The sequence below is a fragment of the Aspergillus brasiliensis genome, assembly GCF_001889945.1.
Source record: "Aspergillus brasiliensis CBS 101740 unplaced genomic scaffold ASPBRscaffold_5, whole genome shotgun sequence".
Classification (NCBI taxonomy): Eukaryota; Fungi; Ascomycota; class Eurotiomycetes; order Eurotiales; family Aspergillaceae; genus Aspergillus; species Aspergillus brasiliensis.
In genome coordinates, this window is record NW_027137446.1 from 1048234 (window position 1) to 1076229 (window position 27996).

General features: G+C 50.4%; 9 protein-coding genes across 9 annotated transcripts; 5 read left to right on the forward strand and 4 right to left on the reverse strand.

The window, feature by feature from the left end:
- Positions 1 to 233: 233 nt before the first annotated feature.
- On the forward strand, positions 234 to 7455 carry ASPBRDRAFT_548678 (uncharacterized protein). The gene is made up of 8 exons (XM_067627307.1): positions 234 to 1233; positions 1294 to 1401; positions 1452 to 1619; positions 1672 to 1845; positions 1900 to 1924; positions 1980 to 2609; positions 2661 to 3020; positions 3078 to 7455. The coding sequence occupies exons 1-8, from the start codon at positions 690 to 692 to the stop codon at positions 7213 to 7215; spliced, it is 6147 nt and encodes a 2048-aa protein (XP_067479903.1). The 5' UTR covers positions 234 to 689; the 3' UTR covers positions 7216 to 7455.
- Positions 7456 to 7929: 474 nt separating this feature from the next.
- On the forward strand, positions 7930 to 10576 carry ASPBRDRAFT_195335 (ATP-dependent DNA helicase 2 subunit KU80; the record flags this gene model as incomplete). The annotated part of the gene is made up of 10 exons (XM_067620853.1): positions 7930 to 8058; positions 8114 to 8168; positions 8242 to 8308; positions 8361 to 8428; positions 8488 to 8656; positions 8707 to 8767; positions 8819 to 9325; positions 9379 to 9764; positions 9815 to 10026; positions 10086 to 10576. The coding sequence occupies 10 exons, from the start codon at positions 7930 to 7932 to the stop codon at positions 10574 to 10576; spliced, it is 2145 nt and encodes a 714-aa protein (XP_067479904.1).
- Positions 10577 to 10904: 328 nt separating this feature from the next.
- Positions 10905 to 14103, reverse strand: ASPBRDRAFT_176007 (uncharacterized protein; the record flags this gene model as incomplete). Its single annotated transcript, XM_067619819.1, has 5 exons — positions 13823 to 14103; positions 12582 to 13601; positions 11507 to 12172; positions 11030 to 11440; positions 10905 to 10956 (listed from the first exon to the last, which is right to left on the reverse strand). Exons 1-5 carry the CDS (start codon positions 14077 to 14079, stop codon positions 10905 to 10907), a joined length of 2406 nt encoding a protein of 801 aa, XP_067479905.1. The 5' UTR covers positions 14080 to 14103.
- Positions 14104 to 14647: 544 nt separating this feature from the next.
- Positions 14648 to 16393, reverse strand: dps1 (putative aspartyl-tRNA synthetase Dps1; the record flags this gene model as incomplete). Its single annotated transcript, XM_067617589.1, has 2 exons — positions 14648 to 15325; positions 15392 to 16393. The coding sequence occupies 2 exons, from the start codon at positions 16391 to 16393 to the stop codon at positions 14648 to 14650; spliced, it is 1680 nt and encodes a 559-aa protein (XP_067479906.1).
- Positions 16394 to 16725: 332 nt separating this feature from the next.
- ASPBRDRAFT_54472 (putative HAD superfamily hydrolase) lies at positions 16726 to 18046 on the reverse strand (the record flags this gene model as incomplete). Its single annotated transcript, XM_067627237.1, has 3 exons — positions 16726 to 17494; positions 17551 to 17853; positions 17910 to 18046. The coding sequence occupies 3 exons, from the start codon at positions 18044 to 18046 to the stop codon at positions 16726 to 16728; spliced, it is 1209 nt and encodes a 402-aa protein (XP_067479907.1).
- Positions 18047 to 18279: 233 nt separating this feature from the next.
- On the forward strand, positions 18280 to 19845 carry ASPBRDRAFT_150951 (F-box domain protein). Its single transcript, XM_067619324.1, has 2 exons — positions 18280 to 18810; positions 18901 to 19845. Exons 1-2 carry the CDS (start codon positions 18431 to 18433, stop codon positions 19697 to 19699), a joined length of 1179 nt encoding a protein of 392 aa, XP_067479908.1. The 5' UTR covers positions 18280 to 18430; the 3' UTR covers positions 19700 to 19845.
- Positions 19846 to 20528: 683 nt separating this feature from the next.
- ASPBRDRAFT_54474 (coatomer subunit gamma) lies at positions 20529 to 23594 on the reverse strand (the record flags this gene model as incomplete). Its single annotated transcript, XM_067627238.1, has 6 exons — positions 20529 to 20761; positions 20819 to 21634; positions 21687 to 22034; positions 22090 to 23056; positions 23121 to 23431; positions 23519 to 23594. The coding sequence occupies 6 exons, from the start codon at positions 23592 to 23594 to the stop codon at positions 20529 to 20531; spliced, it is 2751 nt and encodes a 916-aa protein (XP_067479909.1).
- A 576-nt stretch (positions 23595 to 24170) lies between these two features.
- On the forward strand, positions 24171 to 25411 carry ASPBRDRAFT_176023 (phosducin family protein; the record flags this gene model as incomplete). The annotated part of the gene is made up of 4 exons (XM_067619820.1): positions 24171 to 24208; positions 24264 to 24446; positions 24520 to 24875; positions 24929 to 25411. The coding sequence occupies 4 exons, from the start codon at positions 24171 to 24173 to the stop codon at positions 25075 to 25077; spliced, it is 726 nt and encodes a 241-aa protein (XP_067479910.1). The 3' UTR covers positions 25078 to 25411.
- A 415-nt stretch (positions 25412 to 25826) lies between these two features.
- Positions 25827 to 27262, forward strand: rsmA (putative bZIP transcription factor (Fcr3)). The gene is made up of 3 exons (XM_067624793.1): positions 25827 to 26055; positions 26122 to 26390; positions 26457 to 27262. Exons 1-3 carry the CDS (start codon positions 25924 to 25926, stop codon positions 26968 to 26970), a joined length of 915 nt encoding a protein of 304 aa, XP_067479911.1. The 5' UTR covers positions 25827 to 25923; the 3' UTR covers positions 26971 to 27262.
- Positions 27263 to 27996: the final 734 nt, after the last annotated feature.

A 27996-nucleotide genomic window follows, 5' to 3' on the forward strand; every position in this document is an offset into this window, starting at 1 on the left:
TACTACTTCTTTAGTAGGAACGACCCTGTGCGAGATGATACATTTAGCCTAGTAGTCTTCGACATATTCCAGATCACTTACTAGTTAGTGCTACGGCAAAGGATCGTTAGCATAGCCGGAGGATCGAATCACTCACAATCCGGACAAGCCCTGAAAAGCATCATTGGAGAATTCATATTCCCACTTCTCTTTGCCTAGCTCTCCTTATTAGTATCCCCTTTACGTGATTCGGTTGCTTACCACGCGCAAAGCGGTAACTAGTGGGCCATGCGATCATATTACTCAAGTAGCCAAGGTTTCCCTACTACCCCATAGCAATGTACTAACAATGTCACTCCCTGGGGTTTCTTTCCAAGCGAGAAGGCTCTTCTCCATTTATACTTGCCTTGACGACTGATATCTCACCTGTGATACTAGGTCAGAGTATACCACAGATCCCACTTCACACAGCGGACGATGTATCATGATAGAAGTGACCATTTGCATAAGCAAACATGGAAACCCCGCTCGATCCCTTCTCAGCCTTCTCAGCCTCGTCGGCCACCGTCCCATATCAGGCCTAGTCTCCACCCTCTCTGCCCAACATACTATACCGTCTTTGAAGTTTATACCTTCCACATTCGAGTCTGCCAAAAGAATCGCATCGCACTTACCAGAGGAGTCGCTACCGGCCAGCAATTGCACGCAGAATGACCACTTCCCTCTGGGCAAGAGCCCTCTCCGCCCTCCCGGACAAAGATCAGCGCATGTTCCGCACGTCATGCACTGCATCACCACCGGTCCCACAGACATTAGTCGACATCATCACTGCCATCGAAATGCAGCGCGACCGTTGCAAACGCCACAGGTGGTCGACCATCAGTATCGGGGGCAAGCAGCTCATAATCCGTGATGTGTGTGCCAAGATTGTCGCCTGCGTGAACACTTTCGCCAGTGTGGTCGATGTGGTCGTTTCCTATGACCCGGTTCATGCGGCGCTGCCCTGGGCGGGAGTACGCTTCGTGCTTCAGCTGTTTCTAAAAGGAATGGAAACTTTCGATGCTATTGTGGAGGGGCTGGAGATGTCTGTGAGGGTTATTTCTCGGGGTGGCATACTTGAAGGGTTATATTTTCAGAAGTATAGTACACTGAGTGAAGCGAGGAAAGCCTTGCAAGATGACATTGTCAAGTGCTATACAGCGGTCCTGAAGTTTCTATCTCTGGCGAGAAGGTACTACCAGTGCTCGCGGTTGAGTACGTTGGTATCCACAAATCTGATTTGTAGTTGTTTAATGGCTGATATTCGGTGACTAGAACGTGTGGTCGACTTTATAACACAAGATGATCTTCGGAACTGCACCAAGGAGATCCAGAATGCAGAGCAACAGTTCCTGATACAAAAGGGGCTCGTTGACAGTGAAGGTGAGTCAAATACTTCAAGGAAAATTCGTATCCACTAAACCTGGTTGTAGACCTAAGTTCTATCGAGACAAACATGTTGCACACCACCTTTATAGTCACTTCGACGGCGGACCAGATCAATGATTCGCAAACAAAACTACAGAAAGCCCTCGTGGACCTGGGTAAGCCATTAACACGAGTGGTGGATCAAGTTTCCGACCTTCATCGAGCCTTGGAAGGTACTAGCCGGCTGCATGACATCGCCTTCCTCACAAGCTAACACAGGATTAGACAACGAGAGGGGCCAGATTCTGCATTGGATATCACCCATTCCAGCTCAGGAACATTTTCGAGAGGCATCAGCACAACTGATGCCAGGCTCCGGAGAATGGCTTTTCCGTCACTCTGAGTTTCAGGCCTGGAGAGACTCCAGTAGCTCTGAGGTGCTATGGATACATGGGATACGTGAGTTGAGCGACTGATATTCCAAGCCTTCCTGCTTATACTGACATGGCTAAGCTGGCTGTGGAAAGTCCAAAATCGCGTGAGTCTACTTGTATCGGGAAAAACGACGTTAATCCTTGGCTAACGCAGACAAGTGCTGCCGTTATACAGCATCTACGCCTTCAGGCCAGTAAAGCATTGCATCCTTTACCGATAATACACTTCTTCTGCTCAAGGAATTCGGCAGAACCTGAGCGTAGCGATGCCCGGGAAATACTTCGATCACTCATAAAGCAACTTTCTCTCTGCAATAGCAAGGGCCTGATGAGAACTCCAGTCGTGGAGGAGTATCGAAAACGCCTGCAAGAAGCCATTTACTACGGCGAAGCCCCGGCTGCTCTGTCTGTAGAGAGGTGTACTGAGCTTTTGTGTGAGCTTGGCCAGTCAGCTCCAATTATGCTTATTATCGATGCTCTTGACGAATGTGATTCACAAGAACGCATCCTACTCCAGCAATCTCTCGAGGAGATGCGTCAAAGTTGTCGAGATCTGGTCAAAATTTTCATCGCTAGTCGTTACGAAGAAGACATTGCTACTGGTTTCATGCAAAAACGGATCCTTTGTGTGACACCGCAAAACACTAAGGATGATGTAGAACACTTCGTTGATTTCCATGTGAAGAACTTTGTGTCAAGGTGGGCTATTCTGCACAGCGAGACAAACGCTAGACTACAACAGCTGGAGAAGGATCTGAAAGAGACACTTATCACTGGAGCACAAGGAATGTGGGTGGCGCCAAGATCAGTCAAAGAATAACACTCTGACTCGATGTACAGGTTCCTATGGGTGTCGCTGCAACTCGAGTGTATCAGTGATACCTCACGAGTTAAAGACCTGGAAGGTATTTATGAAGCTCTGGAAGCTCTGCCTGCGACGCTTGGTCGTTCATATGCCGCCATTCTTTGCCGGATCGAGTCAATGAAGGAAACTGCCAGGGAAGTGGCTAGATTTGCGATTTACTGGCTTCTGGGTGCGAAACGAATGCTCCCTACTCCAGATTTTCTTATCGCTGTAGCACGCTCGGCAAGGTGCTCATCGACCTTGCACCCCCAGACCATCATTGACTACTGCTGTGGCTTGGTGATGGTGGACAACGAAACGGATACATTTAGGCTAACTCATCCGACGGTTCGAGAGTAATCACTCTCATCATCAGGCTGAAGTCGAATTATAGATGCTGACGCATTCTACAGATATCTTGAATCCCTTGAAACTTACCACGTTGAAGAAGTCTCCTACATCATGGCTCTGGGGTGCCTGAATGCATATTTGGGCGAAAATTGTAGTGGGAATGAATTTCTCAAATACTCTACGAAGTATTGGCCGTCCCATGTGGAGGACATTGGGTTTGCACCCCAGCGAGCCAGAATCGTTCCTTTCCTCGCGGATTTCTTTACAAAAGAAGAACATTTTGAAGATTGGCTAGACAATCTCGAGCAACAGAAGAGAGAAAGCGGTTCTAGCTGGAACTCTACGGTTGAGAGAAAGCTCAATGCTTCCATAAGCACTCTGCGAACGCCACTATTCTTGATCTGTTGCTTCGGATTCGTGGAAATGCTTGAAAATAATGAGGTTATTGAAGATCTGGATGTGAACCAATTAAACAAAGATGGAAGCTCTGGGTTATATCTGGCAGCTCGTGGTGGCCACATCATGGTTGTTCAGAAACTCTTAGACATGGGAGCCAACATAGACGCACCGGGGTATCAATACGGGGATGCACTTCGGGCGGCATGTTTTGGGGGTTGGTCTGAAATAGTGCAGCTTCTGATCAACCATGGCGCCGCTTGCTCTATGCCCAGAAGCGGTGAATATTCCAGTCCTCTGCAGGCGGCTTTGGCGAGTGATAAGAATTCAACTGCAGAAGTCCTGTTGAATGCTGGAGTCAAGCTTACTACACAGCAGCAGTTTGATGATGCCATAGAAACTGCGGCTTTCAGAGGAAATATCCCAGTTTTCCAGAGGCTTATGACCGGGGAAGCTGGAGACTTCGCTTCCCAAATCAGGCCTGATCCCCTTCAAGTAGCCCTCGCGGCGGGCAAGATAAGGAGAGCAAAGCAGCTATTGCAAAGCTGTGTCGATATTAATGAAGAAAAGGGTTTCTTTGGTAATGCACTCGCGGCTGCTATTGCAAGTGGAATATTATCAATAGTCCAGCTGCTCCTTGATGCTGGAGCTAATATTGGCCTCCGAGGACGATATGGATTTCCTCTTCGCGCAGCTGTCATCATAAACAACTTTGAAATCACGAAATATCTGCTGGAGAAGGGTGCAGATCCGAACGTGGTAGATATAGAGCTGGGAGATGCCCTTCAGGCTGCTGCAAGCCGCGGCAGTCTAGAGATAATGTCGCTCCTTCTTGCTTACAAAGCTAATGTTCAGGGGCGTGGAGGTCATTTCGGTGATACACTGCAAGCTGCTGCTTTTGAAGGCCATGAAAAGGCTGTGGAGCTTCTTATTCATCACGGGGCTGAAGATTCTCTGGAAGAGCCTCGAGGCAGGTACCACAGTGCTCTAAAAGCTGCGGTGTACGCTGGGCATCAGAGCATTGTCCAAAGGCTTCTTCGAGCAGGTGCAAAATTCGAAAGCCAAGACATTTGCTTGCAACCTACTTACATTAACTATTTGCCCTTGCGGTCATCCCTGACTCAATTACCGAAACACAGGGATGAGCTTCCAAGAATTCGAAAAAGGATGGAAGGACTAGATACTTTGTCGGATCTTGGACCCCTTGAGATTACTGCTCAGCGGAATGATGTGGCCTTGTTGGAGATGCTACTAACAGAAAGAGCACAGACTAATTATTCTAACGCAGATTCAAGGCTTTCCGGAAGCATTAAGTGTGGCTCTGAGAGTTCTTATACGGCCCTGCAGATAGCAGCGTTTTGGGGGCATACTCCTACAGTCAAGTGTCTCATAGCCCATGAGGTTGATATCAACGAGGTGCGGCCCACAATAGGAACCGCATTGCAAGCAGCCTTAGAAGGAGAACAGTATCCTGTAGCCGAAATACTACTCTCCCATGGTGCTGATATTGATAGACATTGGACGGTATTTGGCTCCTGCCTTCAAGTATTTTCTGAAAGAGGTAAACATGAAGTTGTGCAGTTTTTACTTGATCGAGGAGCCAACATAAATGATGCGGGAGGTGTGAACGGTACTGCTCTTCAGGTTGCTTGCGGTGCAGGTCATATTGAGGTTGTCCAACTACTGCTGCAGAAAGGAGCGGACGTGAATGCACCAGGAAAAGCCATCGGTACGGCGCTGCACGCGGCTTCGGCTAACGGGCGCCTTGAAATAGTCAAAATGCTTATCCTTCATGATGCGAAAGCAGATACCGTTGGATCGAACGTTGAGACAAATGCTCATATTGCACTCCAGGTAGCATGTGCAAATGGATGTCGTGAGATAGTCGAGGCTTTACTGGATCGTGGCGCAGGAGTGCATGATACGCTGCTTTGCCGAGCCAGTGAGAATGGCGATACTGGTCTTATGCAACTCCTGCTGGACAATGGGTCTCCTGTCAATCCAGAAACTAGGCCTCCTAATTCAGAGCAACTTGAAGGAAGACCACCCACTGATGACAGCAGTCTGACTGCGACCCCGCTTCATCTTGCTGCATATCATGGACACGACTCTGCAGTATCCTTTCTCCTAGAGAATGGAGCCGACCCCCATATTCAAGGTATTTTGTACCCATTTCAGGTACAAGGCCATCATAACAGTGACTTCGATTTCGAGACGAATACCAGCAGCCCTATACAAGCCGCGTGTTACAAAGGGCACTCACATATAGTCAAGCTTCTCTGCACTCGGGATCCTTGGGATCACGTCAAGCACCAGACTTTTACGGGCGCCCTTAAAACCAGTCTCGATCGCGGACAGCTTGAAGTCCAGAGAGTTCTACTCCTCCAAGCAATTCGCTCAGGGTACAAGGCCGAGAATTTCCACGAAGCCTTCTGTCATGCATGCTCGAAGGGGCACATACAATTTGTTGAGTTGATCCTTGAACACTTTACACTCGACAACTGGCCGGGTGCAATACTCCAAGCCGCCGAAAATGGGATGGTTAAGGTTGTTAAAGCTTTGTTATCGCACGGAGCTGATTTGAAGACGCGCAACGAAAGTGGTGACTCAGCAATTAGCCTTGCTATTCACAAGTCGAGATTTCATCCTCGCAGATATTATGATGGTGAGCCGCCCAATTATAGCGAAACATTGGCCGCTCTGGTCGAGGCTGGGCACGTTTTGGACAACTCGATATCTGCAGACATACCTCTCAAGATTCTGAATATTATCGCTTGGGGACCATTCGAGTTTCTTGTGGCACTAGAGCGTTCTGGGGTCTGTCTTTTCCAGAAGCCAGGTACATACCATGAAGCACTCCTTCTAGCCTCGTTGGGAGCCCGGCCGGAAGTCCTTCGTTACCTTTGGTCGATTCGAGCCACGATCTCGTCCGAGGCCTTGTGTGACCGGCCGACTCAAACCCGACGACAAGAAATGTTGGCTATAAGACGAAGATTGACTATTTCCAGACACCCGCGTCGTAGAATTGGGCGTAGGACTTCATCCAATCATGAATTTTGTGATTGTGAATGGCCTGGACATGCAGGGTTTAAAAATGTGGATTCCACCAACGTCATTGCAGTGCTTGTACAAAACGATGTGCAAGCAGCTCGTCTGATCAAGAAACCATTTGAGGCAGCAATCGACCTTGAGGTTGTCGAATCCATTCGTGTCTTTATTGAGTTGTTTGCCCGGAATGATATGCATCGCGCGCAGATCTGCACTGGCCTCCTTGCCCTATCTATGCCTCTCACTATTGACTTGCTCTCATTTCTGCTCAGTCAAGGGGGCGACGTGAACACACGACATGCTGAGGATGATAGGACACTGCTACACCGTGCCGCCGCCAGGGGAGATGACGATGCAATCAGCACTCTTATATCTTATGGCGCCCAGGTTTCTCTGCAATCAGGCGAGAACGGAACAGCTTTGCATGCCGCTGTGGCAAACGGCTTTCATAAAGTAACCAAACTACTTCTTGAATCAGATGCAGACGTCAATGCACCATGTACACTCCTTGGGACGCCGTTGGCGGCAGTCATGCCTCGGAAGTGGAAGAATTGTGCTATCCACCGTGATATTTGCTTTCGAAGCTGTGCCGAGCTATTGCTAGACTGGGGTGCAGATGTCGATAACTTCGATGAATGTCTGGGGACCCCAATAGACATAGCATACAAGGCAGGAAACAAGGAGGGGGTGGAGCTGTTACTTGAGAGGGGAGCACTGGGTTATATAAATCACGGTGTATCCCATTCGGATCTTTGACTGGACATAATTACAATGTTGTTCGGAACTTCGAGAGGCGTCGAAGAGAGTACTACATAGAAATCAATGCTTGTACCTGGCAACTTTGCGGAGATGGCTGAACCGGTAAAGGTCCATTTCGCCTGGTAGTATTTGGCATTTCAAGTGTCCTCCATCGATGCACTATCTGTAACAGATCCCAGACTATCTAAATGGACCCTAAGCGTCTGATAAGGTCAGTAACTTATAGCCTTTGCTGAGCAGACAGAAGTTATCGGTTCACTTCATTGAACTGTCTACTTATCATTATTGAGTAGTACTAGTACTACCCACTTGAAGCGGCCCGTTGTATATAAAATCGGGCACTACACACACTTCAGCTGTACAATGCGCAAACCCCCATCTTATTCGTACAGTCCCTTAATTCTCGCTAACAGACTATCTGCTAAGATGCAGCACCTCCGCAGCCCCAAACAATTACTTGATATATCCTCATTGATGAAAGCGATAGTCAACTAACTGTAAGTTAAGCCAGCAGTCACCTCTTACTAAGCATCCACAGCATGATGTCATGTGCTTTCGCGTTCCCGCCCATCTCCCAATCGGGAAATATCACGCGTCTGCCTACTCGGCGTGCATCTTTCTGCCTTGAGCTCGTCTCTTATATGTCGAGCCAAGCTGCGGCATCTGAATGGATCAGACTTCGGTGATTAATTTCAGTCATCTTTACTGAAAATGGCCGATAAAGAGGCAACCGTCTACATCGTGGACTGTGGCAAGTCCATGGGAGAACGCCGTCATGGTCGCGAAGTGACGGATCTCGATTGGGCTATGCAGTATGTTTGGGATCGCATCACTGGGACGGTGAGATTCATTTTTTTGAGCTTCTACGTTTTATATAAGCTAATCTGTCTGGTAGGTGGCCACCGGACGAAAAATGGCGTTGATCGGTGTGCTTGGGCTCAGAACAGATGGTGAGTGACTAGCTTCCCGGGTACAGTTTGTAGCTGTGGTATGCTGGGTCGGGACTAATGCAGGAACGTCTAGATACCGCTAATGAATTGGAGGATGATCCTGATTATGCGAATATCTCGGTTCTGTCTGGGTTAAAACAGTATGGTTCATTTTTGTCTGCTGGTTTCTTGGTGTTCGCTGATGAACTATAGGTTTCTTATGCCGGATATTCGGGGGTTGAGCGACCGGATAAAGCCTAGCAAGACTAATAAGGGAGATGGTGAGCTGCTCAATGCTGTATGGGGCGTGGAGTATTTGGGGCTTAGCTGATGAGTATAGCTATTTCTGCGCTGGTGCTCGCGATTCAGATGATCATCACTCAGTGCAAGAAACTGAAGTACAAGCGCAGGATTGTCCTGGTTACTAATGGGCAGGGCCCGATGAACCCGGATAATCTCAGTGAGATTACGAAGAAGATCAAGGAGGACAATATTGAGCTTATTATCTTGTTAGTCATGGATGAAGTACTAAGGGAATCTGGCTACTAACATGCTGCAGGGGACCTGACTTTGATGATCCTGAGTACGGAGTGAAAGAGGAAGATAAAGATCCACGAAAGGTATTTCACCCTGCTCCACCTGCTTTGGACTGCTCATAACAATGGCTACAGGTGGAAAATGAAACATTACTGCGTAGTCTTGCTGAAGACTGCGATGGAGCCTATGGAACCCTAGAACAAGCTGTTGCAGAGCTGGAAACCCCCCGTGTGAAGAGCACAAGGATACTAGCAAGCTTCAAGGGTCATCTTCAGCTAGGAAACCCAGCAGAATATGAAACTGCAGTCCGGATCCCTGTGGAGCGCTACTACAGGACATACATTGCAAAGCCGCCGTCGGCTAGTCAGTTCACTCTGCGTAACGAACAAGAGATGGAAGAAGCCGCGGCCGCAGCTGGCTCGCAAGAGGCTAGCTCCCTTATAGGTGTTCGAAACAACAGATTCTATTACGTTGACGATGGGACTACTGAAGATGGGGAGAGACAAGTGGACCGAGAACAACTTGCCAAAGGTTACGAGTACGGGCGGACATTGGTTCCTATCAGCGAGACGGATGAGAATATCACCACTCTCGAGACTTTTGCGGCTATCGAGCTTCTTGGGTTTATACAGAGCGATCGGGTGAGTTCTACCCTTGATAGCTACTATATGCTGCTAAGTGGATTTGCTATTAGTATGATCGATACATGCACATGTCTACGACAAATATCATTATTGCGCAGCGCGCGAATGACAAAGCAGCACTCGCTCTTTCCTCTTTCATACATGCTCTCTTCGAGCTAGAATCATATGCTGTCGCTCGTATGGTGCTCAAAGAGAACAAACCCCCTGTCATAGTTCTGCTCGCACCATCAATCGAACCCGACTACGAGTGTCTCCTCGAAGCGCAGTTGCCATTCGCAGAAGACATACGAACATACCGCTTCCCCCCACTCGACAGGGTCATCACAGTCTCCGGTAAAGTGGTGACGCAGCATCGCAACCTACCTAACGACGATCTGCTGAATGCGATGGACAAATACGTGAAAAGCATGGAACTTACGGACACGGACGAGAACGGGTGAGAAGGACTGGAAGTGATCTCATCTTCAATGCTGACGTTGTACAAAGTGACCCGACAGAATCTCTCCCGATCGACGACTCCTTCTCACCAGTCCTGCACCGGATCGACTCTGCAGTCCGTCATCGTGCCATCCATCCTAACGACCCTATTCCTCCCCCAGCCCCAGTCCTGACGAAGTTCTCCCACCCTCCGGATGACCTCGTCGAGAGGTCCAAGAAATATCTAGACAAGCTGATAGCAGTATCAGACGTCAAGAAAGGTCAGTCCATAATTCCTCGAGCCATGAAGCCCCAATAATACTCACAATGATGATACTAGTCCCGCCCAAAACCAAGGGCACCAAACGGTCTCGCGAAACCGAGAAACCACTATCCGGTCTCGACGTCGACGCTCTTCTCCACCAAGAAAAGCGCACGAAGATCTCACCCAACAACGCCATCCCTGAATTCAAGCAGACGCTCTCGCAGGCAGAGAACATCGAGATAATCAAGGATGCGGTGAAGCAGATGAGCACTATCATTGAAAATCAGATCAGGCATAGTCTTGGCGATGCTAATTATCATCGGGTCAATGAGGGGCTGGGTGTGATGCGGGAGGAACTGATCGATTATGAGGAACCTGCGCTGTATAATGATTTCTTGAAGCAGCTGAAGGAGAAGTTGCTAAAGGAGCAGCTCGGTGGCGATAGGCGGGAGCTGTGGTGGCTGCTAAGGAGGAGTAAGTTGGGATTGATTGAGCAGGGGGAGTCAGAACACTCTGAGGTGTCGGAGGAGGAGGCGAAGGCATTCATGTCTGTAGCTGCTAAGTGAGAATGAAAATTGGGGCGAGATTCTGCAGGAAGCGTATAGCTGGAGCTGCAACTACTAGCTAGAAGCTGCATACCACTTTTATCATTACCTGTCAGTACTGGACAACGAGTGGATTATGACGAATGAACAAGCTCCAATGCTGCAATGACTGTGCTCGCTAGAGTACAATATCCACGATAACCCTGTGCGCTAAGTAACAGGGCGTATTTCATGACAAATGTGACATGCATAACATATAGTACCAAATTCGATGAACAATATACGGGATATCAACCATGACCATGAGTAGAAACAGACATCACAAACAAACATTGTCTTCTGTGCACGCTCAAGATATCCTTCCAATCCTCTTCTTCCCAATATCAATCTTCCCACCCAACCTATAACCAAGTTAGTACAACCAGAAACCAAACACCAATACCAGGCATAAGGGAATAAAGGGGGGAAACAAACCTCGTAGCATCCTCATCCGCCAGATTCAACAACTCATTCTGCACCTGCAACTCATTATTGATCGCAATCCCCAACTCCTTCTGCCGCGTCACAATCCTCATCAACTCATCCACCGCGACATCCTGATCCGACATCATCTGCTTCTGCAACTGCACCACCCCAGCATTATCCAATTCGCGCGTCCTCTCCGTCTCCCTTCCCAAGACCCGCCCAGACGACCGAATCGCCTTCTTGCCCGCCTGCGTCCCCATCAACGCCTCCTTATCCTGAATCGACGCCACCGCACTATCAATCCGACTCTTCGCCGCCATAGCATTCAACAGATCCTCCAGTCCATCTTTCTCCTTCCTCGCGTTGATGAGTAGATCTTTGCGTCGTCGCATCTCCCCTTCCCCGAGGGTATTATTCCCGCTGACACTCCATGCCGTGGCGGTTGTAGCTGTGTTCCTGCGGCCGAGTTTACTTCCTGGTCTTGACCCTCCACCACCACTATTCTCCTCCCCACCACCAGAGGTGCTGCTGGTATTACTTAGATTCCTCAACCCAGCCTCCAAACTCCCAATCAACCCCCCGGCCCTAACAAGCTCACTCTTCGCCTTCGCCGAACTCTCATGCTGTCTCTGCGGCGTCGTCTCCTGATCCCGTCTCGTCAAGTAAAGTCTCGCATCATGTAAATGTCCCTTCATATCGCGGAAGCAATCGAGCCAGAGGATCGGGTCCGTGATGCCTCCGCCTTCCGAGTCGCCGGGGTCGGTGATTGCTGCATGGAGTCGTGTTGCCGTCCCATTGTTATTGTTAATGTTATTGTTATTCGAAGGCAAGCTAGGAAGATTCAAAAACGCCCGCCAGGCAGGACAGTTCCGCCATCGGGAATCGTCGGCTTCGTTGATCGCGCGCAGATAGGCTTCTAGTGCTTCGCGGCGGGATTCGCGGAGGGTGGCGTTTGTGATGGTATTCTGGAACCAGGATTTGGGTGGGAGTTGTGCGGGCGGTGGGGCGTTGGTTTGGGCGGTTAGTGTGCTGTGGAAGGTTGTGAAGTCGGAGTAGCGCTTCGAAATGGTGAATGACCGGAGGGGGAGGCGGAGGGTGATGTTGTAGAGGGTGTAGGGGGGTTGGGTTGCGGAGATGCTGGTTGTTGGGATGCTGATTTCGAGGGTGGTTGGTGGCATTGTTGCGCTTTCTTTTGACTTTTGGTGTTTCTTTGAGTTCGGGTTTGGTGTTGGAGATGGGTGATGAAGTTATTGGAGCATTGTTTGGTGGTTGGGTTGAGGAGCGAATGTTAGTGATGAGATGAAGCGGTGGAGGCAGATGAGATGCGCCGATAAGGAACAGTAATTAGAGTCACCGCCGGATCACAACAATGACGCAAGGTCACTCACTCACTACCGCTTACTTTCGGGGTTGCCTGGACACAACTATGAACCGGTAATTATTAGGCTTCAATTTTATTGGGATTATATTGGAATCGACTGTCCTACATTACTGGGTATCTTGTTTACTAAATTTGCTGGTCAATCCTCCTCGTCATGCGATAGCCTCGGGCTCATTCCACAGCTCGCGTGCTCCCAGCAGGTCCCGTTGCCCATAATACTCTCCGATGACCGTGATGATCATATCCAACATGGCGCGAGTCTGCGTGGCAGCTTCATTTGCAGGGTTTTCATTGCCAGCCTCGGGCTCCGTGGCTGTGGGTTGCTCCTCTTCACCTGCGAGCTTCGCCTGAAGCCGTGCTTTGGCTGCCTCCAGGTCCTCCTCAGTAGCAGGCTTCTCTTCCTCCACATCCTGCATATCGTGATCCTGATCATCACTTGGCCCATCCACTTGTTGTGTCCCCTCCTCTCCCTCTGCAGCATGTTCCCCCGTGTCCTCTTCAGCGTCCTCCTCATCCGATCCGTCTCCCTCCTGCATCTTTTTCTCATCCTCTTCCCTCATCTTGCTCAGAATCTTGACAGCCCTCTTCCCCAGTTCCCGAATCTCCCCAACTTCCTCCGTTCCCAGCTGTCCAACATCCCGACACTTCCCCAACAATCCCCACGCCCAAGCCCCGATGCGTCGAATCCGTTGCGCATCCCCACTCCGTACATTCTCCGACATTAACCGCGCCATGATCTCCAGAACCCCCAACACACACTCCATATCCATACACGCCAGCTGCACGGTCTGCGGATCCACCGCCAGGAGTAACCGACGCCATTCCTTGCGCGCGTTTCGCGAGTGTCGCGGTAAACTGATCGGGTGAGATTCGTCCAGCGCGGCGATAGCTTCCGGAGGGGGTGTGCATTTCAGTATCGATCGGAGGAGCAGGAAGCGATGGTGAAGGAGGTTGTAGTAGCTTGATTGAGCTTCGGAGATGCCCTCATCGGCGACATTCGCAGCAGGGGCGGCAGTGGTGTTGGTAGTAGACGGAGGAACGAAGTAGACGCCATCAACAATAACCCCCTCAGGGATAGGTTCTGATGTATCCTTCACCTCCTCCTGCTGTTGTGGCTCCTCCTCATTCTGCTCCGTCGCGGTAGGCGTTTCCGTCGTTTGCGGTGCCGTAAATAAGAAAGGGAGGGAGTTGGCTTCCGATCTACAACAAACCAGAATAGAAAAGAATAAATGAGTCACGTCACATCACATCACATCACATCGCCGAATTCAAGAAATGCCACAGGAGGCCTTTCGCGAGCTAAAGTCCGAAACACGCAGGCATTTAGCAAGCGGGAAGCGAAAAGAGCCAGAAGCAGAAAGATACAACAGGCAGGCAAGCATCAAGAAAGAAAAGGAAAAGAGAGGGGAAAGCAAACTTACCGAACCATGCGCAAATATTCCATGCCATCCTCTGCAGGCCCGTAGAACAGCTCATCATCTCCCCCGACATCTAGACCCGGAAAAGCGCTCTTTTGGCCGTATACCGGGTGGTTGCGCGGGCGTTCGTATGGGGTGACGGTCGGCTGTGCTTCTTCTTCGTCATCTTCTTCGGCATAGGAGGGACGGGACCGTTTCGCGTAGGGAGAGTATCCGGTGACTGAGCCGGAGGGTTTGCGTTTGTCGGGCATGCTGGACATGGTCTGTTTTGTTTGTTGGGCTGGGTTGGATTGGGGAGCAAAAGTTGAGGCGGAGAAAATGCCGGCGATCCAATGTTCCCCCGGGAGCTTGGGCCACCTTGTACTTACTATAAAGGAGCCACTATGACACCACTGTCAATATTAACTGCCATCGATGCATAGAGTCGTGGTTTTGATGATTATTCTACTAGGGGGAAGTTTGATCATATTAGTGGTTTTTAAAAATACTGTTATCTACTTACATGAGATTGTAGTATAAAGCTTTAGTATGGTATGAGATCATGGAATTATATATGGCATCAGGTAGTTCCAGGAATATTTGACAGAGTCACGACCAGGGCTTCAAGTATGAACTTGTGCAATACAACATTAACCATAAAACAACTCTTTTTTCGCTGTAGCTTCAGCCTATTCTTGAATACTGCACATCCAAGTCTTACGGTGACTCAGCTACGCTGGCTGGTGGGCATATACCTAAGACAACGCTAAACATTCAATTCGTCGCTCCATTATATTCTTTTGTATCCAGATACAGGTCTTGTAATCTATTGCGATCCTAGCCATCCACTTAAGGGCGGAGACGCTGGGGGTCACGGGGGAACAGAGATGCCAGACGAACGTTAGGCAGACCCAGGAAGAACATGACAATGCGGTTCAGACCCAGACCACCACCGGCGTGGGGAGGACAGCCCTGGCGGAAAGCAGAGAGGTAGTCCTCGAAGCCCTCCTGGTTGGGGTTGAGACCCTTGGCAACCATCGACTCCTCCAGCTCCTTGATGTCGTTGATACGCTGGGCACCGGACATGATTTCCTCACCGCGCATGAAGAAGTCATACGAGTTAGAGAAGCGGGGGTCCTGCGGGCAGGCCTTGGTGTAGAAGGGACGGACGGCCATCGGGAATTTGTCGAGCACGTAGAAATCGGTGTCGTACTTGTCGCGGATGATTTGGCCCAGCTGCTTCTCCATCGCGGTGGTGAAATCGTTCTCGAAGCGCTCCTGCTCGGAGACGTCAACCCCAGCCTCCTTCAGCATAGCAACACCATCCATGTAGTTCAGGCGAAGAGCCTTGCCATCCTTGGGAAGCTTGAAGTCTCCCGCCTTGGGGTAAGACTTCTGGATAATGGCGATCTTGTCAGCGTAGCGCTCCTTGAGCTGGGTGAGGATGAAGACAAGGAGGTCCTCGGCGAACTCCAAGACCTCGTGGTAGTGGCCACGGAAAGTCTTCTCGAAATCGAGACCAGCAAACTAGTGCGGTTAGTATATATACGCAGATACGCAAGCTAATTGCTTTTGTAATGCACTGGGACCTACCTCAGTCAAGTGTCTGTGGGTGTTGCTGTCTTCAGCACGGAAGACGGGAGCGATTTCGAAAACGCTCTCCATGTCACCAGCAATGCACATCTGCTTGTACAGCTGGGGACTCTGGGCCAGGTAGGCGTTCTTCTTGAAGTACTTGACCTCGAAGACGTTGCTACCACCCTCGGTAGCCGCACCCACCAGCTTGGGGGTGAAGATCCACCGCGAACCGCTCTTGATCATGTATTCGGCGAACAGTTCGGCCACACCGCTGGAGATCCAGGTGATAGCCTGGCTGGTTTCGGTCTGGAGATCGAGGACCCGGTTGTCGAGACGGGTCTTGAGAGTGACGATGGGGGCGCCATCCTCACCAACCTCGAAGCCCTCCTCGCTGGTCTCCGGGGGCGGTCTCTCGGCATCCTTGACCTGCATAGGGAGCATCTGGGCCGCCTCGGAGATCATGTAGACCTTGCGAATGTGGATTTCGTGGTTGCTAAGGGTAGCCGACGAGATGGGCACGGCAGGCTTCTTGATGATACCGGTGACCTGGACAATGGAGTTGACGTTCAATCCACCGGTGTACTTGATCATCTGACGGGAGATGGGCTCCGCAAGAGCAATGACGGCTTGCAGCTTCTGACCCTGCTGTCTCAGCATCAGGAAAGCCAGCTTGGCACTCTGCACACGGGCATTGTCCACGCGAGCCACCAGGGTAACCTCCTTCTCGTAGTGCTCGTCGGAGATGTCGGAGAATCTCGTCGCGGCAATGACATCTTCGGAGTCGGGAATCTTGCCATACAGGTCCTTAGCGGTGTCGTCGGCGGCGGCAGCAGCAGCCTGAGCCTTCTCCTGAGCAGCACGAGCAGCAGCCTTCTCAGCCTTGGCCTTCTCCTTTGCGGCCTTCTTCGCGGCGTTCTTGCTGGCGCTCTTGCTGGTCTCGGCACCCTCGGCGGGGGCGCCCGCAGCGGCGGGGGTCTCTTCGGGCTTGGGGCGAGTGGGCAATTCGGAGTCCGCCATGGTCAAAGATTGTGGATATGTGGTGAAGGAGGAGAGGGAGGGAGCAACAAGGCGATCAGGAACCAGTCCGTCGGCCTGAATGGAGCTCCAACTTTCTCTTTTGAGTCACCCCGCCGTCCGAGGCCCACAGCCCTAAGCCCTAGGAGGGGCTGCCTGTCACCTGATGCGGATGCTATCATGCTTGGTGATTATGTAACAAATGCACTGCATTATGTTGCTATACTAGTTATATATAAGAGTCTATTCGCTATGCTTGCAGATGCAATTGTAGTCTACCTGACAAAACTCGCTCAAAAAAAGGCAGACAAACACAACAATCTACTCCGTTCTCTCTAAGGCCGCCACTGAGAGTTCTTCAGCGCCCACTCGACTGCTTTGTGCACGTTATCAGCGATCGTCGTCGGAGTCCACGCTGGCTCACCCCCATTGTAGACACCAGTTCGCACCAGGATCGAGTGCCACTTGCTGCCATGTTCGCTCCGGTAGCTGTTGGCGCCACGGATGTCTGACTCCGGGTTGTCTCCGATCATATAGACGTTTCGCAAAGGCTGCTGAGCATCCGAGCCGAAGACCCTGGCGCGGTTGCGCAAGAGTTGGTTTTCCGCGAACTCGTACGTTCCCTGATAGGGTTTACCGATAATTGTCTTCTTCAATTCAACGCCTTTGCTTGGGCCTCCAGTAACCGCAGCCCAAATACCTTCTAGTGCCTCACGGAAACCTCCCTGGCCGAGACGAGGAAGGTGGTAGGCTGCGGCCCACCAGAGGTCTGGGTTCGAAAAGTACAGATGCGGCTGCCCATCCTGTTGGAAACCCCGATTCGGGAGATCAGTCCGACCATTCTTCTCAGAGATGGTACCTATCACGCCTTCCGACGATAGTAGGATGTCGGTGATGATCTGAGCATCCAGAGCCCAGTCACGCGGGTCATTGAAGACAAAGATGGCGTCAATCTTCAACCCTCTCGAGGGGTCATTGGGATCCTTTGGGTTTGGCAATGGCCTAGAGATCTTCTCGTAGTAGCTCTGGAAAGACCTAAAAGGCCAGATGGATGGGTTCGCCATGTAGATGTCGCCTGGTGTCACCACATTCTTGAAGCCGTACCTAAACCCAGTGTTAGCCTATGGTCCACAGAATGCATGAAACTCAGGCTTGCATACATCTGCGCTACCTGGCGGCAACGGTCACCTTCTCCTCCGACCACCAGCACGCATTTATTCTCCAGGGCACTCTGCTCGTCTGGTCCGCGCACAAGCTCCGCGAAAGGCGAATGGCTCTGAACAATCACCTCCGGCTCCAATGGAACCTGCAATTTCTCGCTGATTTCCGCTACTCGCTCAGTTTCATGTTTTCCGCCACCATTTGTCAACAGGAGAAACGGGATGTTCTGTTCTTTGAGAAGGGCTAGCGATTCGGCGGCTCCGGGGATAGGTTTGGAGGATCGTAGCAACACGCCATCGATGCTAAACACCAGTCAGACTATATGTTGAGCCAGCGTGGATAGATATTGCTTACTCACTCAAATGCAAAGGCGAAATCGGGGACGCGCGAACTGGCAGTTTGAAGGGCACGTCGGCCCGGACCAGTGTTTACAAAGGAGCGGGTGGAAGCGCTCTGCAACAGCGCAAGGGAGCGCCAAAGAGACTGTGATCGCATACTGGAGATGTAATGAGTGAAATTATAATGAACAAAAAATAACAGTAATCAACAACAGCGGTGAAGGAACACAACTGAACGGATGGGAGTCGTCCGGGATGACAGGGAACTGCAGAAGAGCAGCCCGGAGGAGAGCCGTGCGGGAAGGCGGAGATGCAGCTGGCAATCGGCGGAATGATATCATCTCGCAGTGGCTGCGTTTTTCTCCGCCATTCTTTCTCCCCTCACATTTTCTCAGTCCCCCATCCTCGATTATCCACTTCCCCACCACACAACGTGCAGGTCTGACAGTATATCTGTCGCCCCGGGCAGCTACATGAGTCCCCCACTCATGCCTACGGACTTCTGATTTCGACCTACCATGGCATTGATGAGTGGCCCATCATGCCTTTGATTCCCTCACGCCAGATCTATCTCCCCACGGAAATTGTGGTGGAGATTATCTCTATCGTCGCCGCCGATGATGGCCATCGCCAATCCACTCTCCATGCCTGCTGCCTTGTCTCACGCCAATGGTACTCAGTGGCCATTTCCTACCTCTATGAGAAACCGCGCGTGAGCGCCGGGACAGCTTTCAAAAACTTCACCGATACAATTTGCCCGCCGATCGGCGCACGGAAGAACAAGATACACTTGGGCAGTCTAGTTCACAGATTGGACCTTAGTGGCCTTGTCTATCATAGTTCCAACAGTTTGACAGCACGACTGCTGGGAAGGGTGAAAGAGAATTTAGAAGTCTTTCAGGCCCCCAGAATTTCTTTTGCGTAAGTATAAGTTCAATATGCCCGTCTCGCATGCCTTCCGTCTGTCATTGCCCACTTCATCAGAATCCTTGATACTGACCTGTAGAACAGCATCAACAGTCTCCCAGCTCTCTCCAAATGTACAAACATCAGACACCTCGACTTATCGCTAGTGGGAGATCCGATCCCTTTTCCCAACCTCAAGAAAGCGATCAGCAACCTCCGCAGACTAACTACCCTTCGCCTTCCGCGCTCCACCTCCATCACCACCTACGACGACTCTGCAGCCACAATAGATTGGCCTCCTAACCTTCAGCGCCTACAATTCAGTGGCCACTACCGTTCTATACCCATGTCATCCTTCCCTTGGCCTCGCACCTTGACTACCCTAACCCTCAAGGACTGCGCCGATCTCTCCGTCTCCAGTCTCGGCAGCCTAATGAGCAATCCCCAACTAGCCACCCTCAAACGCTTCACCGTCTCCGGCTCAAACCGTGGCCTGCAACCCGAATCCATCAATGCCATCCCAGTTTTCCTTCCCGAATTAACCTCCCTCAGCATCCCTGGCGATCTCGTCAATGATTCCTTCTTCGACATTCTCAGCCACATGCACCCCCCACTACCTCTCGAAGATCTCGAGTTTGGATTCCCAAGTCTAGACGCCAACATAACCTTCTGCACGAGCTCATTAATCACAGCGATGGAATACGGTCTAGCGAACCTCCGATCGGTGGGCTTCTCTGAGCTATTTTGCACCAACCAACGAATTCTGGAAGACACGGAAATCGATGACTTCATTCATAGCCGGTTCACCAAGAAGGAGCGGAGAAATTCGAAATCTTCCTTCAAGAATGGGGTAGAGAAGAGCAATTATGTAGATGATGACACGATTGGCGTTTACTATGTTTGATTGGCTTACTCTTTTTTTATATACCTTTTGTTTTCATTGCGTCAGATGATATATCTCGGTTAGAATTTGTTCATAAATTTTGTTTGTTGCTAGAATATTATGTCAATTCAGAAGTCAATTGATTGTTGACTTTTTAGTCCTGCATGATGCTACTAGTACTACTTAAATTTATCTCCAATGGATAATAAACTACCAGCACTACTGACTAGTTATTTGAAAACACATTATTTCCCTCCCTATGAGCCCTAATCAGTTGATTCAGGGACTAAGTACATGACTACAGCATCCATACACTAAGCAAGGGACTTCTACAAAGCACCAATGGGAAGAAGCAAACAGACAACCTCTAATCAAAAATGGTAGACAGATATATGATGACGCTTTTGACTACAGAACGACTCCCAGCCACTTCCCCGTTCAACCGGCCACCCGGACAAGCAAAACGGGGCAGTGACGAGAAGACAAAGCAAGGGGGGGGCGATGAAATGCTAACATGTTCGGAGAAATTGTCAGGGGGAGGGAAACAAGCATCGGCAGAGAAGAATGGGATGGAAAAAGGTAAAAAGAAATCTGAAAGATGAAATCAACTGGAAGTCAAGGTTGAAAATGAAGTGAAAAAAAGGTAATTCGAATGAATAAGGAGTTTGACGCCTACGCAAGATATTCATCGCATCTAACTCGGCACCAGAATTATAGATGAAGAGAAAAATAAAAAGGGAAATTGAAAATGAAGCAGGGGGATAAAAGAACAAATGTCTGATCTCATAATGCAGGACTCATGCGCCTCGCGAACATGCCTCCATTACACATTTACAGGGGTCCATGAAGCTTAGGAAACGGACGCAATCACAGCAGGCGCAACACCTTCTTCCTCCGCCCGGACGACAATCTTCGTGGTCACTCCAGTCTTGCTGGAGAAGGCCATCTTGATAAGGGCCGCAACCCTGCCACCTGTCACTGTCTTTCCGAACAGTTTCAGTGTATGCGTGCTGTTGCTGAGGGCCACATCCGTGCCCTCGAGGGGCTGCAGAGAGAGCGTGGAGATTAGTTGCTCGGTGGCATCTGTGATTGGATTAGTTTTCGGACATCGAGAATAGGTGTGGAGTAGGGTTGGCCTACCTGAGATGCCCTTCATGTTGCTGAGCTGAAGAGTCTCGCTGACTTCCTCACCATTGGCACCCGTCTGCTCCCACACGTGATCGAAGCTGCCAGCAAAGGTAGGAATAACGTAGTCACTGCCCGTGAGATCAAGGTCCTCAACCTGGTACTCGTCATCATATCCGCTGTCCTCAGGCTCGCCGGTAGTCGGGTCGATCTCTTTACTGGTGAACTTGAGGTTGTTCGTAAAGGAGATAACAGGAACGCTGTGCTCGCCAGCAAGTTTCTTGAACGTGACATAAACGATACCAGGCTCGTTCGTGGCAAGCTTAGGCGCAGGAACGATGAATTCCTCCTCCAGAACATCTTCTTCCGATGGCGTCGCAACTACTGTCACGTCTTCCAGAACAGTGTCTGGCAGGGTGTTCTTGATGTCGTACTGCAGCACGACGTGCTCCTTGAAGATGTGCTTAACAGCCGTGACAACATACTCCGTCTCACTCTCAGTGAGTTCAACAGGGGCAGAGGACTTGAGCAAAGTGCCGTACTCCTTGAGCTCTGGAATCTGCATAAGCTGTTCAGCGTATTTCTGAGTGGCAGCCACCGTGACGGCCTCGGCCACACCATTGGCTTTGCCCTTGGGCGGGCCAGTCGACGGTGCCTTGAGTGTTGGCGTCGCGCTTGTGAGCTTCTTGGTGCGCTCCTCAGCCAACGCCTGCTCCTGTGAAACAACAGGGATGGTGGCAACGTCAAATGCAGCAGCAAAAGTCTCCTTGTCGGTTGATGTGACATACATCACGAGCTGGTGCTCGAATGTCGAAAGCGAATACATGGATTCTGATGTCGTTAGCAAAGTAGTGAAGACAAGCCTAGTTCGCAGAAAGCTTACCGTTGCTGATAAAACGACCCGCAGTCTCATCCTCTTCGCCCATCAAGCGCAGATTGAGAGCAGCACGGTCACGCACTTCGTCATCGACGTCATCAAGGCATCGGGTAAGAAGCACAGACACACTGGACTTGACTTCAGGATCCTTCTGTCCGACACCGAACTTGGCCAAAGCGGTCACTGCAGCAGCCCGCACAATGGCATTCTCCAGAACGACCCGGTTGTAGATGTAGCGAATGTACTTGGTTGGGTGTGACGTCTTAGGACCCTCCACACCGAGCAAGTGCAATATCCTGACGGACAACTTGGTGAACTCGCAGTCCTCGATAAACTCACACAGATGGGCGAGCGCTAGTTCTGTTAGTTGGCACGAAGAAAGACAAACACAGATCAAGGGAAAGCTTACCGTCCTCCTTGCTTTCGGGGACAAACTTGATGAGGTCGAACATGCTCTCAACCACACTACGCTTAAACTCGTAGCCACCCTCATCTCTAAGGATGCCGCTCAGGAACGACAGCATGCCGGCCTGCTTGCTAGGGAACTTGAGACACAAGGTGCGAATGGCCTCCACGATCGTGATCTTGAATTCATCGGTGATGTCTGCCATGAAGCCGGAAATCTGCTTCATCAGGCGATCGACGCTGGCCTCGTTACCGGTCTTCAGAAGAGTCGTGATGGCAAATGTAGCGATGGAACGGTTGGAGTTGGAGATAAGGGCTTCGATATCGGGGTTGCAGACGTTGACCACATGAGGCTTGAAGCTTGCGAAGTTATGGAGGATGCGAATCGCCGCAAACTTGGTGATGGAGCGGGGCGAGGAAAGGAACAGCTGCAAGACATGGACCGCCTGGGAGGCTTCCGCATCGGATACATCCCTCATATCGCAAATGGCCTTTGCCGCCTCGAAATTGACCATCTCATGCTTGTGTCGGAGCCAGCCATCAAGCATCTGCATCATAGGCTTCCTCAAGCCTTGGTCTTCCTCCGCCAGCTTAGCCGCCAACCGCACCAGGAGAACAAGAGCCGCGGGGCTCTTGACCACTCCAGCCGCACCATACTGCTGAACCATCTTCACCAGAGCCATACGGTCATGCGAGCGCATCTGATACAGGAGACCAATGGCGTGGTATTGAGTCATGAAGTTCGATTGCGAGATGGCGTGAGCCTGAGAGCTGCCACCGAACCCAAGGAATCCGGTCGATTGCTTCCCGCCCGAAGCAGCCTCTTGCGTCTCACTCTGCCATCTACGGACCACATCGCGCGCAATAGGAAGGAGGTGATAGGAGGAGACCAGCGCTGCGGAGGATACAGAAGGGGTCTTGTCGACGATAGCGGTCTTGATTAGTCTCTCGATACCCTGCACAGTAGTAGCCTGCAGGACAACCATTGTCAGATATCTCGTTTAACGATAATGTAGAATTTACCAATGCGCTTACGTCAATGATGCGGCACAGGGCACGGATGGCATTTGCCCGATACAGAACGTCGCTGCCGACAGCAGTGTCCTTCATGATGATGCTGGTTGACATGATCACATCCTCCGCTGTGTTTGCAAGTTCCTTCAAGATCAGGTAGACCATTTGTCGCAGGGAAGGATCCTTGTTCTGGAATAGCTTAGAAATGCCGAAGAACAATGTGGTGGCCTCGTTCGTAGGGAACTGCTCCCCCGTAAAAAGGAGGACGGCGATCTTGGTCAGGAGAGTACGGCATGTCCGGGGAGATATGGGGGAGGAATTGAACAGTCGCGCTATAGAAGAACAAGAGAAGAAAGTCAGCAATCACATTCGGGGTCTTAATGCGACTCCAGAGAAGAGCCAGACTGATGGACCCTCACCATCTTGGAACACGGAGGTCCGATCCAGCTTGATCATGGACTGATCAGCGTCCTCATCTTTCTTCATGTAAGACATTGTGACGGGCTGCAGTAATTGCCGCAGCAGCAAAGGTGTTTTATGGCTCTCTCTAGGTTGGAAATGGGCCCCGTACGGGTGACGTCGGGGGATTGTTCAATGGGAGACGAATAAGGGCGGGTCAGTATGATGGGTTAGTCGTGGTGCAGGCGGTGTATATACACGACTATGGCGCCCTCATTATCTTTCGAAATCGAGATTAGTGAAAAGAGGGGGGTGGCCAGCAAAGATATAGAGACACTTGCCCGGTCCCCAGGAAATAAGCCGAAAGAGAGAACGACAGAACAATGGGGATAGTAGAGGATGGGTGTTTTGGCCAGGGCAGCAGCAACAGCAGCTCTCCCGACGGCCTCCAACAATCTCCAGGTGGCCTTCCGCGTCTGTGGGCGGCTGAGCCACAGGGCGGTGTGGCTGACCCTGCAAACGGAGCAAACACGCGGCATGTCTCGCAGCCAAGCGTCCGTAGAGTGTGTAGGCTGCTGTCGTTGCCGGTCTGCCCCCCTCGGTCTTATTATACAATCTGGACAATTTATACATTTAGAAAAACTTAAGGACAGCACCAATCTCATCGCAATCATGCAAGTCGAAGTTAACCCCAACGAGGATACCGAATGGTCAGATTGTCGACTTCGTTCAACACCGTTAGCCATACAAGCTTACACCCCGCAGGAATGACATCCTCCGCAAGCATGGCGTTATCCCCGAAAAACCCCAAGACCCCGAACCTCTCATCCAAGAAGCCCTCATCGAGGCAGAGCGCAAGGCATATGAAAATAGACTAGAAGATAAGGATCTGGACGAGTTGGATGCACTGGAAGATGAGGAAGATGAGGCTTTCCTCGAACAATACCGGTACCATGACGATCGCTAGCATGCCCCTGACAAATGAACCAGGAAGTTCGGCTTCACTAACGATTTGTACCAGTCAAAAACGATTTGCCGAGTTATCTACCCTCCAGCAAACTAGCATTCATAATCAAGTATACCCCCTACAAAAAGTCGATTACGCACGGGAGGTGACCGAAGCCTCGAACAAATGCTTTGTGCTCGTTCACCTGAGCTCTTCAGGCGCCAACGTCGAATCGCAACGATTGACAGAATTATGGCGGCAGTTAGCGGCAAAGTTTGGAGACATAAAGTTCTGTGAGATCCGCGGGAACATGTGCATCGAAGGTTATCCGGAGAGAAACACGCCCACTATCTTGGTGTATAGAAATGGGGAGATCATGAGACAACTCGTAACTCTGCGGGAAATGAAGGGGCCAAGGACTACTGTTGAAGGTAAGAACTGTTATTTCATCTCTGTTTCTGGGTTCCTAATATGTGCCTCATAGATCTCGAGAAGATGCTCCTGGAATTGGGTGCCGTCAAAGAAAGCGATGTTCGTCTCAAGAAGAGGTCGGACTCTTCTGAAGATGAACGCCCATCCAAGCTGAAGTCCTCCAAGCCCACAGTGGAAGATGATGACGATGATTGGGATTAAGGAGGTATGCTTAATAACTATGAATCCTAAAACATGGACGGTTGCGGCCATCACTCTTCGTGACTGGGTTTCAAAGACTCTTTGAACAGGATGGACACAGGATCGTATCCTTGCCGACATATGCACGGCAATTCGCCAAGCATCACATATATTTACACTCTGAAACCCAGCTGGTTAACCTGGCAGAGAATTGGTCATGCTGGCTGACCCAAATCTCTACATCTTGCCCTGACATGTAGAGCTCCGTATCACCAGCTTTTCTAGCCTTCGGTCCGTTAACTACTTAGCCGCCAGCCTACATAAAGTCGTGTAGGCAACCAGCCAAATTCTGAACACAAATGTGTTTGTATTCTTATCCTCTCGTACTTAAAACCATCTTCTAGTTTTTATCTCAGTAGTCAGTATAGACCGAGTATGTAGTCTAGTAAGCCTCCACCACAAGTGGGTCTCCATGGCTGCAAGTACCATGTGCTTGATTTCTGTCATCTTTAAAAAATCATCTCTTCAATAGTCAGTATAGCGATAGACATCGGGGTAATATAATAACAATATGGCTTGCATGTGACTTCAATTGCCTGAAAATCAATATTGAGTCGATCACTGCAATCCATCTTCAATGGCAGCGGGGAGCGTGATCCCCAAGGCGGCTCTAAGACTGGCTGTAATTGGCTTGGGCGCTGCCACAGGGCGGGATTGTCACCGCGCGGTTCCATCCCGAGTCCATCGTGCCGTGATTACAATTCTAGGCCCGACTGACTCCCTCCCTACTCTTGGGGTTTATACCTCCTCACCAATCCACAGGAACAGCACATTTTGAACCACTTTATATCTCCGCTACGAAGCGAAATGGATTATTCGTTCTATTCAAACCATCCCCAGCAACCTTATCCTCTCTTCGGCGTCCACGGACTGCCTACTCCCGACCAAGGCAATCCGGCCCCTCAAGCCGAGGCCATCCAGGGCGCTTTTGCTCCTTTGGTCGGTCCTCCCTGTCTTTGTGGACACTAGCCATATAAACTACTCACGACGCTGACTTGTGGAAAGGGTGCGCAAAACTATCAGTCTTTCGATCCGAACCTGCGCTTTCAGGATCCTCACGCAGCCGCTGCCTTCGTTGCCCCGCCACACTCGCCTCCCGAGTCCCTCACCAAGCAGTCGGTCTCCAGCAATGATTTCCCTCATCAGAACGTTGACCGAGCTTCTTACGATGGAGACGACCAGCTCTTAGATCAAAGCCTTGGCCGGAGCAGTAGCGAGGAGAAAGAGAGTCTGACCCCGGCGCAATCAAAGCGAAAGGCTCAGAACAGAGCTGCGTGAGTGGTCCCAGATCTAGGAATGTATTTCTGCCATGGAACTAACATTTGCTTGCTCGAAATTAGCCAGCGCGCATTTCGTGAACGCAAGGAGCGACATGTGCGGGAACTGGAGGAGAAAGTCAACAACCTTGAAACTGAATCAAACACTCTTATGGCGGACAATGAGCGGCTGAAAAGAGAATTGGCAAAATTCACAACCGAAAATGAGATACTTCGGGCAACATCGAATTCAATGCGTCATTCAGGCCAGCGTTCTACCGATGAGGAGCCGACAACGACGGGGCCGTTGCAATACTCGCCCACGGATTTCAAATCCGATGCTGGTGGGGCCAGTGGCCCTGCCCATCGCGTCACTATATGCGGAAAGACGGGCGAGAGACTCCTTGACTCGGGAGCCACCTGGGACCTCATCCAGAAGCATGAGCTTTTCAAGCGTGGCCTAGTGGATATTGGTGATGTCTCGAGTCGACTGCAGGGCACTGCTCAGTGCGATGGGCAGGGGCCTGCCTTCCGGGAAAGCCAGGTCCTTAAGGCCATTGAAGAAAGTGCAGCTGCTGGCAACGATGACTTGTTGTGAATTCGCCTGTTAGCATGGATTCTACGATGCAACGTCTTGCTTCTTGGTCGCTTTTTGTTTTCTTCGGTTCACAGGCGTCAGGGTTTGTTTGGGAGTAAATACCGCTTTTCAGAAGTTTATGAACATATGCTGCGATTGGCAACTGTTTTATGAGGTGAAGGACCCCATCGTGTCCTTCCTGGAGTAATTGGAGATTCAGGAGTGAGCCATTATACCTACTGCTATCAAGTTGTTGAATATTAAATGGATTTGCCTGTTCTGGGTTTCCCGACTACTATTGGTTGATTCCCTAGGTATTTTGTTTGCTCCGAGCGACTACGTAGGACTGCATGTGCGTTGCCACAGGCTTGTAATGTGCGCTGTCTGGAGCGAAATCTCACACACTAACAAGGACCCGACAGATTTAAAGCCCATTGATACCTTACAAGGCATGTTTGCTCGACGATCGACATTGATCCATGGCCCAGTTGATATTGAAACCTTGTTGCCGTACAGTGGCTCTTACCTTGTCGGCTGGACTCTGATGTTCTTCGATCTAGCTCTATTGGAGAGATTTTCAGGTAAAGCAGTATAGGCTCCGAACTTCAAGTAATATGGCCGTTGAAGACCCATAGCCTGATGAGATCACCCAATAATTCCTCGTATTTCTTTACGCGGCAATCCTGCGAAGACTCCGCATGGATACCAACGTCAGGGAGCATCTTGCAAGAAAAGAAAAAGAGACTACCTTCACCATTGAAAACATTGGATATATCACCTTGTCAACAACCCAATGTGTTCTGGCTCATCTGAACACGATGCATAGTACAGCTGCACAGCTTGCGTGGTGTAGATCCAAGCGATGTTGCCCTGGGTAATCCTGCATCAAGGCAAGGGCAACATAGCACTATGCTACATGTATAAGAATCGGAGAATAAGGTGGGGAGAGAGGAGTGGGATGTGTGGCCCCAATCAATGCACTCCATATCTGGTTGTTTGTTTGGGTTGGAGAGGTGAGGCTAGTAACAACTAATTGCTCCAGACAGC

Excerpts from the sequence above, each read along its gene's own strand:
- ASPBRDRAFT_548678 (XM_067627307.1), top strand. The coding sequence starts at position 690 with ATGACCACTTCCCTCTGGGCAAGAGCCCTCTCCGCCCTCCCGGACAAA. Across the intron at positions 1,234-1,293 it reads CTACCAGTGCTCGCGGTTGA|AACGTGTGGTCGACTTTATA; the intron begins GTACGTTGGTAT and ends TTCGGTGACTAG. Across the intron at positions 3,021-3,077 it reads ACTCATCCGACGGTTCGAGA|ATATCTTGAATCCCTTGAAA; the intron begins GTAATCACTCTC and ends CGCATTCTACAG.
- ASPBRDRAFT_150951 (XM_067619324.1), top strand. The coding sequence starts at position 18,431 with ATGCCTTTGATTCCCTCACGCCAGATCTATCTCCCCACGGAAATTGTG. Across the intron at positions 18,811-18,900 it reads GCCCCCAGAATTTCTTTTGC|CATCAACAGTCTCCCAGCTC; the intron begins GTAAGTATAAGT and ends CCTGTAGAACAG.
- rsmA (XM_067624793.1), top strand. The coding sequence starts at position 25,924 with ATGGATTATTCGTTCTATTCAAACCATCCCCAGCAACCTTATCCTCTC. Across the intron at positions 26,056-26,121 it reads AGGGCGCTTTTGCTCCTTTG|GGTGCGCAAAACTATCAGTC; the intron begins GTCGGTCCTCCC and ends ACTTGTGGAAAG. Across the intron at positions 26,391-26,456 it reads AAGGCTCAGAACAGAGCTGC|CCAGCGCGCATTTCGTGAAC; the intron begins GTGAGTGGTCCC and ends GCTCGAAATTAG.